At 37.5% G+C, this 15,521-nt stretch overlaps 2 protein-coding genes across 3 annotated transcripts in view; one reads left to right on the top strand and one right to left on the bottom strand.

Moving 5' to 3' along the window:
• The window catches only part of LOC139114053 (sorting nexin-27-like), a 46,365-nt gene extending 37,729 nt beyond the window's left edge, over positions 1-8,636 (top strand). For both annotated transcript variants that reach the window (XM_070675537.1, XM_070675538.1), the window contains 2 exons: positions 2,642-2,783; positions 3,604-8,636. In XM_070675537.1, coding sequence (XP_070531638.1) covers positions 2,642-2,783; positions 3,604-3,756 — 295 coding nt within the window. In that variant the 3' untranslated portion in view covers positions 3,757-8,636. The remainder of the gene's footprint in view (positions 1-2,641; positions 2,784-3,603) is intronic.
• A 1,628-nt stretch (positions 8,637-10,264) lies between these two features.
• On the bottom strand, positions 10,265-15,521 carry LOC139114042 (iron-sulfur cluster assembly 1 homolog, mitochondrial-like). Its single transcript, XM_070675518.1, has 3 exons — positions 15,423-15,521; positions 14,355-14,514; positions 10,265-12,818 (listed from the first exon to the last, which is right to left on the bottom strand). Exons 1-3 carry the CDS (start codon positions 15,504-15,506, stop codon positions 12,670-12,672), a joined length of 393 nt encoding a protein of 130 aa, XP_070531619.1. The 5' UTR covers positions 15,507-15,521; the 3' UTR covers positions 10,265-12,669.

Here is a 15,521-nt window from a genome sequence, read left to right as displayed (position 1 = left end):
GCCATACTTTGATTATTTTTGTTCAGCAAATTTGCGTATTTTCTTCTTCTTCAACCCAAAGGATATTGATAGAGACAGTGTAAGACTTGCAAACACAACGCATTATTTATATTATTATGCAGTGTTATTGTTGATAAATAAATTCTAGTCCAGACTAAATTTCAGTCGTCGACAATAACATTACCTATGTACAGGCTGTGTTGACAAGTTGCATTGCCAGATTTTTAGGAGTAGAAGAAGAAATGTATTTTACAAATACGATAAAAACGTGAAACATGCATCAAAAGTGATGCCTTATTGGCTTTAACAAATGAGTGATGTGTTTTAGTAACCATGTTATTAGTAATCAAAACCTGCTTGTATGAGATACCAGTAAATAGAGAGCAGTTTGTTCGGTTTATTTTTATTTTAGCGCTTCCTTTGCATAACCAGGGCTTTGCTACTCGCTTCTAACAGCCATTCTTATCTTCTGCTATTGGTGACTGCAAATACTAAAATGTGATCTGTGTGGTATCCCATCAATTTTTGTTCTGCCATTCCTTAACCCCCCCCCCCAAATAGTGGAATATGCCACTGATCTGTCACTCTGAAATTAGATCACTTAATAATTACTTGAAAATAATAACCAGGCTTCATACAAAAACAAAGAACCTGACCAGGCGTTGGCGATTCCTCAGCAAAGGTCACCAACCTGTAAATACATTTCAGCTTCTGAAGAAGCAGGCTTAATTGCTCATGCTCGGTGACCTTACTTTGCAAAAGGTCGTTGATCATAGCTGTACTCAGATTACATTGTCTTGATTTTAGGTATTTAATGAGGTATTACGAGCCAAGGTAATGCAAAGCTTGGTGATAAATATCATTGTCATGACATGAAATTTGATTGGTCCAGAGGGCTTTTAAAGTTGCCATTTAATTTACCAATCAATGGGTGATTATTCGTAATGGCTGTTCAAATGCGTCAATGAGCATGCTCCAGCATTGAATTGAGGGTTGTAAACATAAATCACAAATAGTGAAGTAGAATGCTCTTTGCAAACAAGGACAGGCACGGAGATGTGCAAAAAACCATGTAAGCTTGCTTGTTACTTATTTTCCTCCACAGTGTCGTGTGTTCTGCAGTAACCTTGTGATAATTTGAAGACCGTAGCTATTAAAATTTCATATGCTTGTGGCAATTTCTATTAATTTTGTGACCGAAATGTTGCACTTTCTCGTTTTCTAAAATATTGAGACAAAGTTAAATGACAGCTAAATCAATATTACAGAATGAGGAAGTTAAGAATTAGCTCCTCTGTGAATATGATGCTGGTTTTACAAGTGGTCTAGAATTTGTAGAATAAGTCACAAAGTACAGAGATTTTTTTTGCAATCGTTTTCTCAAAATAATTTGTAAAAAAATCATATTTCTAGATACTCATTGAACATGAAATCTAATAAATGTTGAAATTCGATTTCAGAAATATCCCTAGAATTATGGCAACAGTTTCCATTCTCACCTCAAAAATGGCTCCAAAAAGAAATATAATCTAATAATCTGCATTCCATGAAGGAAAATTTTTAGAAGAATTTTATGCATAAGTAGATGTTTTTTAGGGGGCCAAAGTTTAGTTGAAAATTTGGAGTTTGTGTTCACATGTTTTTTGCAATGTTGTGCTCTCGATTCAGTGGGGAATGAGCAAACAGATCTCCAGATAAATGTTTACCAAAAATAGAACATAACCTTTGACACCACCATACTCGTGTAGGATACAGAAATAAAAGATACTTCATTGCAAGGTTTCTGTTGCTTAGAAAGGATGGGTAGGGCGCCTCACCTATCATTGATAAATAAATCAAGAACTGGGTAGAAAGAGCGTTATGGGAAGTGGGTGGGGCACCTCACCAATGGTTGATTATAAATCAGGAACAGGGTAGAAAGAGCATCATGGGAAGTGGGCTTCACCTATCATCAATAATAAATCAGGAACAGGGTAGGGAAAGAACACCAAGGGAATTGTAGCCAGCCATGTCCAATATCCTGTTGTATTATTTGAAAACAAGAAAATACGGCAGAGAGTGCACCTGCATATGGTTATGCTGCACATTTTACATCTGACATGCCTTTGAAAAATAATTTCTGCACTGTATAAAAAGCCAGAGAATCACTGCACATCAGCTGTCACAACTTTCTATGATTTTGTTCAGATAAAAGAACTTCAGAAAGACAGCATTTTAGAAAAAGCATCAAAAGAAACTAAAAAAGTTGTACATTTAACAAGCACAACAAGCTACTGACTGCAGAAGATACAAACATCTTCATATAGCGCCCTCTACATAATATGCCTATTAACTAACCAAAACCCCCTTGTCACATACTGGTACAAAACCAAGTAATGTTCACCGAATTAATCTGATTCACAATGCAACATTTTCCTATAAAGAACTCAATTATAACTCATGACTGTTGTCACTGAATAATCTATACTCATTTGTGCAATGCTCTAATGTGCAAAAAAGTTTTTTGTCACAAATAGTTTTGAATCTCGTAATTGCAAAACCGGTAACTCGCACATTAATTTCCTGTGAAAATAGCTTCGCTGCAGCTGCCTGTATATCGCGGCTCTTATATTTCAACTTTAACTGTTTCTTTTCTCCACAGTTGGACGAGGGCAGAGAGAGACATGTATCTAATGTATGAGATGTACTCGGTATCCAACAACAATTTTACACAACTACATATCAAAACGCCGCAGGCACCTTATCTATTAGCTGTCACGCTGGAAATGATCAGAATACTACAGGTAAGTTTTTTCTGTTATTGTTTAAACTCCTGACAAACCTTTTATGACCTAAACTTTTGCTTAAACTTTCAACCATTGTCTTTCTTACCAAATCAAGAATAAAAATCAGGGGTCACCGTACGAAGTTTGGAACTTGAGATACAAGTTACATATCATTTACTGATATTTATTATAAAATTCAAAATGGCTGCCACCCCTGTGTTGACTCTATGGGGAAAAATCAAATGTTGATTCTCACAAAACAAAGGTAACAAAAACTTTACTACTCCAAGCTATAAAATGACCCCCCCCACACACACACACACACAAGCATAAGACAAAAACCTACTGGACAAATTTGAAAATCTAAGTATCTGTCCCCTAGCCGCATCCCTCTTACAGAAACAACACAGATGTAAGAGAAAGCTTTATCAGCAATCATTTGATGAAGGAGGATTAGAGGAGAATTAAACTTAAAAGTTTAAATTTTCTAAAGTCACCATGAAATGCAGTTACAAACAAGAGAAAAATACATGAAAATACACCAAAGGTATTGCATATAGCGATTTCAATATGTCTTGAGCAGAATAGACTGTCTGTATCAATCAGGTTTCACTGTTAGGTCACATGACTCAATCAGGTTTCACTGTTAGGTCACATGACTCAATCAGGTTTCACTGTGAGGTCACATGACTCAATCAGGTTTCACTGTTAGGTCACATGACTCAATCAGGTTTCACTGTTAGGTCACATGACTCAGTCAGGTTTCACTGTGAAGTCACATGACTCAAGTGTTGTGACCCCCATTTTCTGTTTTCCTCCTTCCAAACCACCCCTGCAGGAAGAGCTGGATGGCCCTCCTTTCCAGACCTCAGATGTCAAAATGGAAGGCGAAGAAGGTGCAATTGTTGCCTGGAGTAACGTGATGTTCACCACGAAACGCACGGCCCTGGAGGGACAGCTAGCTGAACAATACACCGATTTGTCGGCATAGGAGTGGGCTAACATGAGAAGTAGACTACTGTAGATTTATTCTCTTAGAGACAAATGTGTGCTCACAGAAGTCATTTCTGTGATAAAACGTGGGGATTTCAAACTGTAGACGTGTAGAAGTCAATATAGATTTACAGTTTCTGTGTGGGAACTTTTTAAACCGTAGAAGTTGATTCATTTTTATTTTCACCAGTGCAGAGGTCATTAACAAAGATGTCGACCTGCAAGGAGTCAAATACGGCAGCTTATCAGCATTACAAGTCAATTATGGGATGTGCCAGGACAGGCAAGGGTCGCTATGGTCAATCTGAGATGTCATAATTAATATTGAACACCCTGGAAGTCGTCAGCCATTTTTTTCTGAAGTCAATATGAAGAGTTACCACCTTTGAAAGCAATATGGAACATCAGTTGATAAATGTTTATCGGCATTATATGTAATACAGGATTACTGTATTTATATTTGAAGATAGTCTTCCAGAGTATTCAAAATATGCAAACGATATTCATTGAAAAAACAATACATCTTTGAATCTTACCTATGCAAACATGCTTCAAAGCAGGAATGGAAGGAGAATTTCCTTCAAATCCATCTAATATTTTTCTTGATTACCAAAGAAGATATATAATCATAAAATTTCACAAAATTATCTTCATATCCATGGGTGCTACTGATCTCATGGATGTTATTTCCAGAGTTGATATAGTGTTTTACACATCGGGCTGAAATAATATCACATGGATTCTGATTGGCTAAAAGACGATTGAAACTGTGAAAGTACACAGTGCAAGCCAATCACTCAGTGGGATTCATAATAGTTTTGATAATCGCATTGACATGGCTGTCCAAGTTTTGAAAAATCTATGTTTATGGTGCTGTTTTCCTTTGGCAAGCAAATCTATCCTGCGCGTGCCTTAAATTTGAAAAAAGCAGAGAAGGACTTCCTTTAGACTGATGGGAGGGGGTTGTGAAACCACTGATTCTTGGCCGGGGCAAATGAAGAACCAGATGACATCATTGAAATGACCTGTACAGATTACAGGTACATTCTATGCAACTAAATATTACCAGATATTTTTTTGAAAAATTGGGTACAAATTGTCTTCACTCACTTTTGTGCCTTAGAAGACAGTGACAGGGATGAGCACATGTGAGATCTCAGACCACCAAAATCTATCATGACAGTCAGACTGGAAAAATGACTGTCTTCCCTGGTCCTTTTGAACATCGGATACCTATATTAAAACTAATATCGCAGAGAATGTATGGGGAATAGCAGGCTAGACTGTGTGCTATACGGACTTGCAGACTAGACTGCTGCAAGTGTGTGGAAATCAATCCGGGGTCCACCAAATTCAAAATCATTTTGCTCATCCCAGAATCAATGCAAACACATTGTCCCCCTTTCCCCTCCCCTGTATGGTTTCTAGAGGGGGTTCTCGGCATTTGCTTACCTTCGGTTTTGTGTTTTCGATAGAATTTAAGATCTAGCCTTTGTACTGGTGTGATTTGGTTGTGCCTTAAGTTATATTTTGAAGAGTTTCAATGGGAAATGATGTAAAGTGAATATTTGATTGAAGTATGCTATTCCAGGGTTTAACAAACTGTCTGTATATGTGTGTAAAGTGTGTTTGAGATGTGGTTTTTTTTTGTTTGACAGTCATGAAGTGCTTTCATATTTTTTAGGTCGTTCCCAGCTCTAGTTTTAGTCTTTGCATAGAGCACATCGGATAACTCCTTTTTATAAGTCTTTCAAAAAAATCGTTTTTTAAACTTTTTAAAAATCTGCTACATTAGCATGATGCTGAAATGAGCACTATAAATTATAACAACAGTCTGTAGAAGTTAGTCAGAGAGAAATTAAATTTTATCTTCCAATTTTATACTTCTCTATGCTGCATGTTTATTCGAAAAGTCACAAGAAAGCTGTAATTACACACACTTATGAACTTTGGCTTCAGCTCGCCTGTAGAGGGCGCCCTATCAAAGCTTTTCCGGTGTGCACCAAGTTGTTAATAACTATGGTCCTGATCTACTTTTCATACATCCACCTGCCTTAGTGCTTTTACCCAGCAGCTTTCAAGAGCTGAACTTTTAAAGCCTAACTTGAAACCAGCTTGCTGTTTTTTACAGTGTTCTCTATCTTGAAGTGAGGCAATAATAGATTCAAATTATGTGTTTGATTGTAGAAAACATGGCGTAAACATGTAAATAAAAATTTTAACATGGTTTGATTGAAAGAAGATGTATGTGCTGGGTAGTCTGGCGGGTTTTACTTCATGAAAACCAGCAAATGAAACAGTAACAAAGATATGTTGGTATTTACCCTGTATATTGTGTCGTAAATGAACAATCGCGTCATAGCGTATTTATCTTTGTAGTCTAAGATAGTTATTTTGACCTGCTAATACCAAAAGACAAGATTTCGCACATGAAATGAGCAAACTCACAGAGTTTCTATGTTTTGTGGTATTTTTGCTTACTGTCACCCCAATAGTGTCAGAGCTTTGACTGTTCAAGGAATATACCCATTGCAAACTGATGAAGCCACATAAACGGGGACAGTAGCAGTGGACTGCGATGATACTCCTGTTATCTATGTTCAACAAAACATTCTCAGAACCTCCCACTATCCATTGAGGACATGGGTTCCTGATCGTTCATGACTTTGCTGATTAGACAAATCCTGACAATTGTCAAGCCACTCTCATGCGGCAAGGTGACAATACCACAATACCAGAGTGCATCAACATTGATAGATATACAAACTTTTGTGCAGTGTGATCTTGTAAATACTCGTTCTTAAAAAAAAAGACCTGTTCACTTTGAAACAAAGCTGAGAAGTTTAGTCTGCATGTTTTTGGAAATGTGTACCCAACCGGCTAATTCACTGCTACTCTGCAGTAATTCTCTAAATTAAAGTTTATGAAAGAACAGTATTTCTTAAAATTCATACAATACGGTCAGAAAATGAACTCTTTCAACAAAAAGTTGTGCTTAATTCTTTATTCCTTTACTTGCTTCATTTACTTTCTCACAAGTCATGCTAATATTTTTGAATTCTTTGTTTTCATTGTGGTACCAGCTATCTAAAAAAAATAGATCTGTGAATTTGTAAATTTCTTACAGTTTCAATGCTGTATTTAACTGTTCAATGATAGACTTTCTTTTAGTTTTTAGACCGCTGAGAGAATTACGTTTCAGAAAAAAAAATATTGTGTTCTTCACAAAAATAGAAGTGTGATTGACAATTATGGCTGGTCAGGTTTGTGTTCAAATTTAGGAGATAGCCTCAGTAGGAGATCAAACCCTAGTGACAGAAATATTAGAGTATGTTATGTTTGAACTGTGCTGTGATAAATGGTTTGTTGCTATGACTACTTTCTGTTCGACATGAGATTTCACGAGATGTTGTGTGGCGATGGTGTTTGTGTAGAAAGTACTGCAACACAGAACGAACAGGACATCATCTGCAGTTTGTAGGACTGTTAAGAAGTTCTCTCTCCTTTCGTACAGAGCTAGACCTTTTTCATAATGTTGGAAACCAAGTTGAATGTGAAACGTCCTTGTACAAGATCTTGCAGCGAACGGAAAATTGTCTTTGACGACTACATCAATGACGAAGTTGGATTTTTTTTTGAAACAGTTTGGTCCTGTGATACACAAATAGACTGTCACAAATGATTGTAAGCCATGATTTACAAAATTTTGTTTGTAAATGCCGCACTCATAGATGAGCGCCATCAACTTCTGTGTTGGTGATTGTTCAGAATGTGGTAGCCATTTTGTGTAGGAGGACTTGTCATTAATTTTCTTAACTATCTGAAGTGGGTTTTTTTTCACACATGCCAAAAAATCATCAGAGCCGGTGGAATGACCTCTAAGAACTTGAAATTATCAAGGAGATGTTTTGGCTCTTGAAGACTGGTATCTGTGTGTGTTTCAATAGTTGTTTTACATCAGTATTTGTGACATGTTTTGGACTATCAGGGTCAAATTTGGCCCCGAGTGCAGCGAGTTGATAAAATGGCAACCATTTTTACTGTGGTCACCTTCATTTATTTTCAGCTGAGAATAGAAAAAGCAATCAGTTCTTAGATCAACGATGGCTTTATCAAATTTTATCAACATCTAGGTATATTAGTGGTTTGAGGGACAAATCAGTGTTTGATTTAGGAACATCAGTGTTTCATGGGAAGTGCGGTGCAGAAAGACTTTAGGATTGAGGTAATCCTTGACGGGTACCTGTGTGGATTTTGAAGTAGGTTTTAAATTTCTAATCAGGTTGTATCACAGAAATCGTCTAAAATCGTGTTAACAAATTCAGCATTTTCATAGTGGAGCCAGTTTTTCGCAGATTAACGGACTTTAAATATCTTTTAGGATCATGATCATTTTATACCACAGCTTTGGCCATAAAGTAGAAACGCATCTTTTTTGTTCTGTTTTTTGTGTACAGTTTGCTTTTACAAATGTGTATAATAGACTGTCGATAGACATATGCTTTTATTACTGCATTGAACTCTGTTTTAAGACTTCAACCCTCGATTATGGGACACCAACCCTATAGGTTCCCACATGTGTATGACAGCAAACTTCTTCCAGATTTTGCAGCCCAGGCATTCAGATGTAAAGATCAGATGCCTTGTTTTTATTCACAGTGTGCCTTCTAGCATTGTTATGTACATTTATTTAACAAGAGTTGTGTATAGAGTGCCTTCTGATTACCAACATTAATAAGACACTTTGTCTCTGATGGCAAGGGAAAGTTCTCTTTGTTTTCTGTAATTATTCCGATAATAATAATGTGAATTTTTAATTTTGCGAGTTGTAAAATAAAAAAAAAGTGTGAATAAAATAAAGGGAGTGTTACAAGAGAACTGATTTTGAATCTTTTGTCGATTTCTCTTGTTCTTGCACATAATTTCACTTACAATGCGTGACTTTGTGCGTCAGAGAGAGAGAGAGAGCTGAGAATATGTATGAGGAGGGTGCTATACACGTTTTTCTCTGGCCAAATTGTAACCATTGAAATCTGCAGGAAAGAACGATGTACATAAAATGCATAAACTAGACACATCTTGCAGCATGGGGCTCCATGATGTTGAGGCACTATTCTGTACTCAATTCCCTTTATTTGTTGTGGTCAGTTGGTCAAAACATGGGGAAAACAGATGCTTCAAAAGAGTCACGGTTCTCTTGAGGAAAGTTGATGCAAGGAAAATATTAGACAATGTGTTACGCATTCTAGGAGGTGTTTGCACGTTCTCTGCATAAGGCTTAACACCACTGCTACAATTTGCCAAAATGTGATTGGCCACATTTTTCATAAGATGACAAAGAAAGACACTTGATCGATAACTCAGTGTACAGGATAAATTGCTCTTGCAATGAAAAAAAAATGCAAAAGAATGTCTTTTGTTTGATTTTGGGACCAAAATACAGAGATGTACTGTTGCTGATGTGCCAGGCAACCTGTGCAGGTGGTATAGAGTGTCACCAATATTTGTGATTGTGCAGGACCTCATACTTGGAGAGCAGTCTCAGAGATACTGGTTTGCTTGATTTTGACTCACACGTACCACAAAGTACATTTTGCCCCATGAAGACTGAAAGATCCAGTTGTGTTAGGGTGCTCCGGGACCACCAAGCCAACTACTTGATGACACCATAGTTGCTTGAGAACCAATACATGACAACCACTGTGTGGTGTGCATTCCTTTTCTGATGTATACCACACAGCGGCCGTCGTGTATTGGTTCACAAGCAACTGTGTATTACATTTTATGCAGGCTGTGAGTGTGGTCTTTTCAACCAACATTCAGCCTACACTCAATGGTGAACTATGTATGATAGTCCGGTTCCCTGCCCACCTTCCTACCACTGGCTGCACTACACTCACTTTTTGTGAGTGTAGCGCAGGCAGCTGTAGAAAGGGACAGGGAACCGGACTAGTACATCATCGGTGTAAACAAGATTCAGTTGCAAAGCAGCTATCCTACACTGCATCATCCGTCGTAGTTTGGTCAGAGATCCTGCAACAAGTAACATACGACTGAATATCCCAGTCCTGGTCTCATACTCACCGTTGCAAACATCATCTAGTTCTATAATCAGGGACTGACATTGGATATGCAGTAATAGTATGGTATATTCTGAGGAAAAATGCTGTCAGTTTTGCCATCGTTTGAACAAATCTGAGACAGCAGCCACAGCCTAGTTTACTGCAATCACTCTTCAAAGCAATCAGTCTTCAGACTAATAGTTTCTGAAAATATTTACCGAACAACAAAATACAAATACCGGTATCCCAAATACAATTTTGCCCACTTATTCTGGATGTTCACACATCTCAATGAGAGCTTTCCCATGATCTTGTGATCCAAATTACATACATACATACATACACACACACACTCAGACACACACATACATACATACATACAAGGAAAATTCAACAGACGTGACTTATCTCAAAGCTCTGTGGAGCTAACGATTAATCAAAAACTGAGTTGTGACATTTTATTTTATTAACTTGTCAAATCTTTTTTACACACTTGATGTAAGGTGAAATCTCATTACGTTTCTGGTTACACACAGAAAAAGGCTGCACCATGCATTGCAGGTAAGCTGGGTCATTTTGAATTGTGTTGTGGTCAGGTTTCAGAGACTGGCAAGAACACAGATATGTTTATATTTTTGGGTAGGCACAATGAAAACAATGGTATATGCCAAAATAGAAGAGGAATGAGATATTTGAATGTGCAGCTATTAAAGGCTGCAAGGGAAAATGATGTGGCTCAGACTTTCCAAGAGCAAAGTGTCATCAGAGTTTATGACATTCATTTGTGATCAAAATAGAACGTTTGCTGTACATAGGCACGAGGAACCATGACATAGGTGACTAGTAGACTGGAAAATCTGTAGTTTGAGGGCGCTCTTTACACTTTAGACAGGGAGTGTACAGGGCACCCTTGGACAACAGATTTTCCATTGTAAGTGCACCAGGTGTGCTAACATGGGAGTGGAGTCCCAAACAGCCCGTGTAAAGCATTTGGCTACATCTTTGCCCAGATGGTAGTCTCATAGAAGGTAATGTTGAGCTGTCAGCCTCAATGTCAGAGGCACAAAGGGCAGTTTATTTGTTTAAAAAAAGAAGAAATATTACTGAAAAATCACAATCTTGGAAAGACGCGAGTGTCTTGAAACATTGACAGCCATCAAATGCCCTGACAGGCTCTTTGTTTTTGTAAGCTACATGTTTTTCATACTGTCGTTTTTGTGTATTCTCAATTTTTAATGCTGTTCTTTCCTATAGGTAAAATATTTTTAACCCTACACACACGCATATGAGACTATCTTTAAAACTTTCAATATTTTTAAAATACTAATCCTATCAGGTCTAGTTACGCCATTATAGATTTGCCAGGTGACATATGAAAATCACCTGTGTGAAAGTTTAGATCTTCCTCAGTTGTCGTTGTTAAATTATAATGATTTTCAGAGAATATTAAAATTCAATCCGACATACAGTATACATTTACAATCAACAAAATAATAAATTACTGTTATTTACAGTAGTGTTAACTTCAAACAGCAAAAATGTACATGCTTAAAAATGTACAAAGGTTGACATTCAAACAAACTTGTAGGAATTCTGAACGATAATGTCTTATAAAACATACGACTTCTAAAAAGAAAGCATTTCAAGAGATTAGCAAATTCTGCAGTCCGAACTGTGGGATCATGTGTTTGTAATGCTGTGATCAGGGGATTTTCAATTTTGCTTGATCTGGCCGACCATGTGGGTTGAACAGAATGGTGCAGCAAAGAATGTACACAGGAAGACCGAGTCAGCCTACTTGACCACTGGATTTACTGTGATAACCGGTGCTGGCGGTGATCATCAAACACCAGATAGATTTACCTCATGCATTTTGGGAGAGTTATTCCTTTCATAAAATCAGATGAAAAGAAAACAGTATCACAGATACAAACCAACCAATCAGCCAATGGATAACTCAATTAGGAACAGCTTGGAGGAATTCCACTGCTTGTTGCAGGCGACGATGACCCAAATTGACTCATATATATTACATTACATAAAATATTAAAAGATTCTTTTGGATTTACAGTGTCTAAAACATACCTTTGTATTCTCACATCACCGAGGCCTGTTAAGGCGGACATTGGTCACAAACTTGGAGTAAAACAAGCGTGCATGTCATCATGCGTGACAAGCAATACAATCAGACAGCACATTACTACACAACATTGAGTCTGCTGCTGAATTCTTACACCAAAAACTCTGTATTATACAGCTAGTATGCATTCCTTGGTCACTTTTGGGTCAACACGTCACATTTTTGGCAATAAAAGGGCAATAAATAAAATTACATTGCTAATATACATCCTGAAAATCCCTATTAATATAAATATACAGCTTTATACTTCATATGCCTGATAACTTTGATGTTGACTGTGTCCTATACTGATAGGTTAGTGGTCATTTTTGATTTCAAAACTCCCTTAGACACTGGTTTATGGGAATTCAATTTAGTTGTTCTACTCCACACACATCATTATATAATACCATCATACGTGTAATACAGGTATGAAAAACAAAAGGATATTTTCTTTCAACAAACTGTGCATCAAAGGTTTCAGCCAACTGTGCTGCACAAACCTCTAACCAAACGATTGACAACTCTTTCTCCCCCTTTTCATAATACAGTGATCCAACCTTGCCACTGAATACAATGGGGTTGTTCCACAAGTATAAAGTTTTAAGGTTTGAAGATCAGAAAAGTGTCAGCCTGTCTTCCAGCCTAACCTTCTATAATTCATATTTCCGATAAATATGGATGACTTCCAGGTATATAATAAAATGCAGTAATGTCAAGGACACTGCTGTTACACACTGAAGCTTTCACCGCAGCCGCAAGTGCCTTTAATGTTCGGATTATTAAAAACAAATTCACTACTGAGTTTGTCCTCGACAAAGTCCATTTCTGTTCCTAGCAGAGTCAGCTGAGCTTTGGCATCGATGAAAACTTTGGCACCTGAAATCAGAAGAGAGAGACAGCCAATGTTAAAGGCATGGGTCAGGCGTCAGATTGTCTTGCCAGGAGATTTACTTACTAGATTACAATTTCAATGGAAACAAAAGGCTATGACACCTTCATAATTCTCTTACAGACTAGAACAAACTCGATCCCTGGGATCAAGTCCCTGTACCTTTAAAGACTGAAAGCAATGGCAATAGAGGAAAAATACTCACCATCTGCCTGACAAATTTCTAAGCACGTACTGATTGACTGACTGACTCCAAGTAAATTCAGATTCCAGGACTTTATAGCAATTTTCAAGGACCTTTTGAGGTCCAAAATACCATTCCAGATATCATTTTTACAAAATATCATTTTTATACGCTATTTTACATATCATTTTTACAGAATCATGACTGATCATCTTGTCATTTTTTTAAAATGATTGATGGCTTATCATTTTTCCAGGTCTTTCCAGGACTCAATTTCATTTTCAAGGACTTTTCAAGAACTTTCCATGACCTAGATATAATATAACCACTGGAAACAACAATCGTTAAAAACAGGAGGGTGATTTCACAGATTGAAAATATTTTAAAAAGATTGAAAATGTCCATTGTTTCTACAAACGGGTTGAAAATTTTTGGACATGATGATCCTTTGAGAATCTTTGATATGTGGCTTGCGAAAAAAATGTCAATATTTTCTTTGACAGCAATTGGGCAATTTTTGGCATATGTACAGTACCTGTCATGAACAATGATTCAAGAAGTGCTTTCTTGAAATTGATCATGAACCTTAACAATGTGTGTAGATTAAAATATGTCAAATGAATGACAGGTTTGTAATACTATGTAAAATTTGTCAAAATTTGAGAGTCTGAATATCTGTCTCAAAGGGGCATTCTACCTTAAATTAAAATCATGGTGGGAGAGCAATTTCACCCCTTTGACCATTTTATTTTGCTGGCTGATTTTGGTACTTGGTCATTGTTTCTCACACTGACAGGAACGGTACATCTGCACAGGGGGTATCAGGGGTGAATGAGTTATAATCTAAGGGTCTGCGTCAACATTTTATGAAGTAAATAAATCAGATCTTGTATTTGGAGTCAACACAACAAACTAATAGGCTCTACTGCTCAGCATTCACATTTCCTGAAAAATCCTTTAGATATTTAAATTATTGTCATATCAATGAGATTTGGTTTCAAAATAATACTTTAGAAGGCTCTGCATTTGTTTCAATAATAGTGCTGATCGCAAATGACATCACTGTTCTCTCTCGTTAACATGCATAAATTAATATTTGTCCGCATTTCCCGCATAAACGACAAAAATAAAACCTGCTAGAGTTACAATGGCTACTCAAAGTCACACTAATTTGTATGAATTTATAGCTCAGACTACACGCTGAAAACAACAGCTGTGCATTCAACATCAAAATTTGTCCAAATTTTAGGCAGCGTTGTCCAAAGTCGTGCACATGCAGCTATATTTAGTAACAAACCTGTAATCATGATCACCACTATTCACATTAACAATAACTTGCCATCTTGTGTAACTTCTTCATCAAACTTCTGTTTTTCATAGGCATAATCAAACGTGTAAGAGAGTCCATTGCATCCTCTAGTTTTCACACCTATCCGCACTCCAAGCACTTCAGGTTTGTTTTCCATCAGTGTCTTGATTTTACTGACCGCAACTGGTGTCTACAATACAGCAAAAAACACACCTTATTGACTTACTTTATCTCGCAATAAGACTCATATAAATGATATTTATCCTGTCTTCCTTCACTTCTTGCTTCAGTTTTTAGTTATGGCATGAAGAACATCAGTCTGATAAAACCTTTCACTGCCATGGTTTGACCCAAACCCATTGTTTTCAATGGTAAGTGTGGACCTGTTCAAGGGGAACTGGGGGGGGGGGGGGGGGGGGGGTGTGGTGAAAATTTTGGGGTAGACATGAACAGGTTGAAATCAGATGTCCAATATGGCTGAATCTCTTAGATCTTTGTAGCTGTTGAGTTGTCAGGTGACCATGACAAGAACAGCCGTGGGGAAGTACAGGTAAGGACTAAACCATCTTAACATCTAAATCTCTAAATCAACAAACTGTAGTAAATCTGGTTTTGCAGTTAAGATCAAAGATTAGAGCTGTGATTATGGTGATGACTCAAATTTTGGTGCACATCACAACAGTAATCCCAATCTCACAAAACTTTGGTGTCGCGAAGCTACTTTGCGGATATTGATTTGGTCTTGGCTTACTGTAGTTCCGGAGCCTTTAACTCTTCCTGGCGACTTTGGTGTGTTATATTTTGGGCTCCAACACAAACGATCGCCCAAATACAACAGGTGGTGGGGAAACCATGGACCTAAAATGCACATTAGGTCCTAAAAAATTCTTTTTTTACATGCAGGTCCTTGGTCCATGGGGAAACTAAAAATAGCCGGCAGATCGCATAGTTATGCATGGGCTACGGAACTCTGGCAGCCAAGCAAGACCAACTGCACATAACTCCGCCTTGAATAGCATATTAATGAATGTCTGCTAGCTAGTATATTGGTCTGACCAATCCCTCGATCAAGCATTTTCACAAAAGGTCACATCTTACCAAACTGAGTGCTGCTCTGGTCGGAATACGCCGAGTTTTACCCGCAGCGGCACGCACCGTCGCTCGAATAACGGGCGCCGCCATTTTGATTCCCCACAA

This window comes from Ptychodera flava, chromosome 16 (assembly GCF_041260155.1).
Source record: "Ptychodera flava strain L36383 chromosome 16, AS_Pfla_20210202, whole genome shotgun sequence".
Classification (NCBI taxonomy): Eukaryota; Metazoa; Hemichordata; class Enteropneusta; family Ptychoderidae; genus Ptychodera; species Ptychodera flava.
Note: the sequence above shows the minus strand (reverse complement) of the source record. Positions and strands in the feature narration are given on the sequence as shown.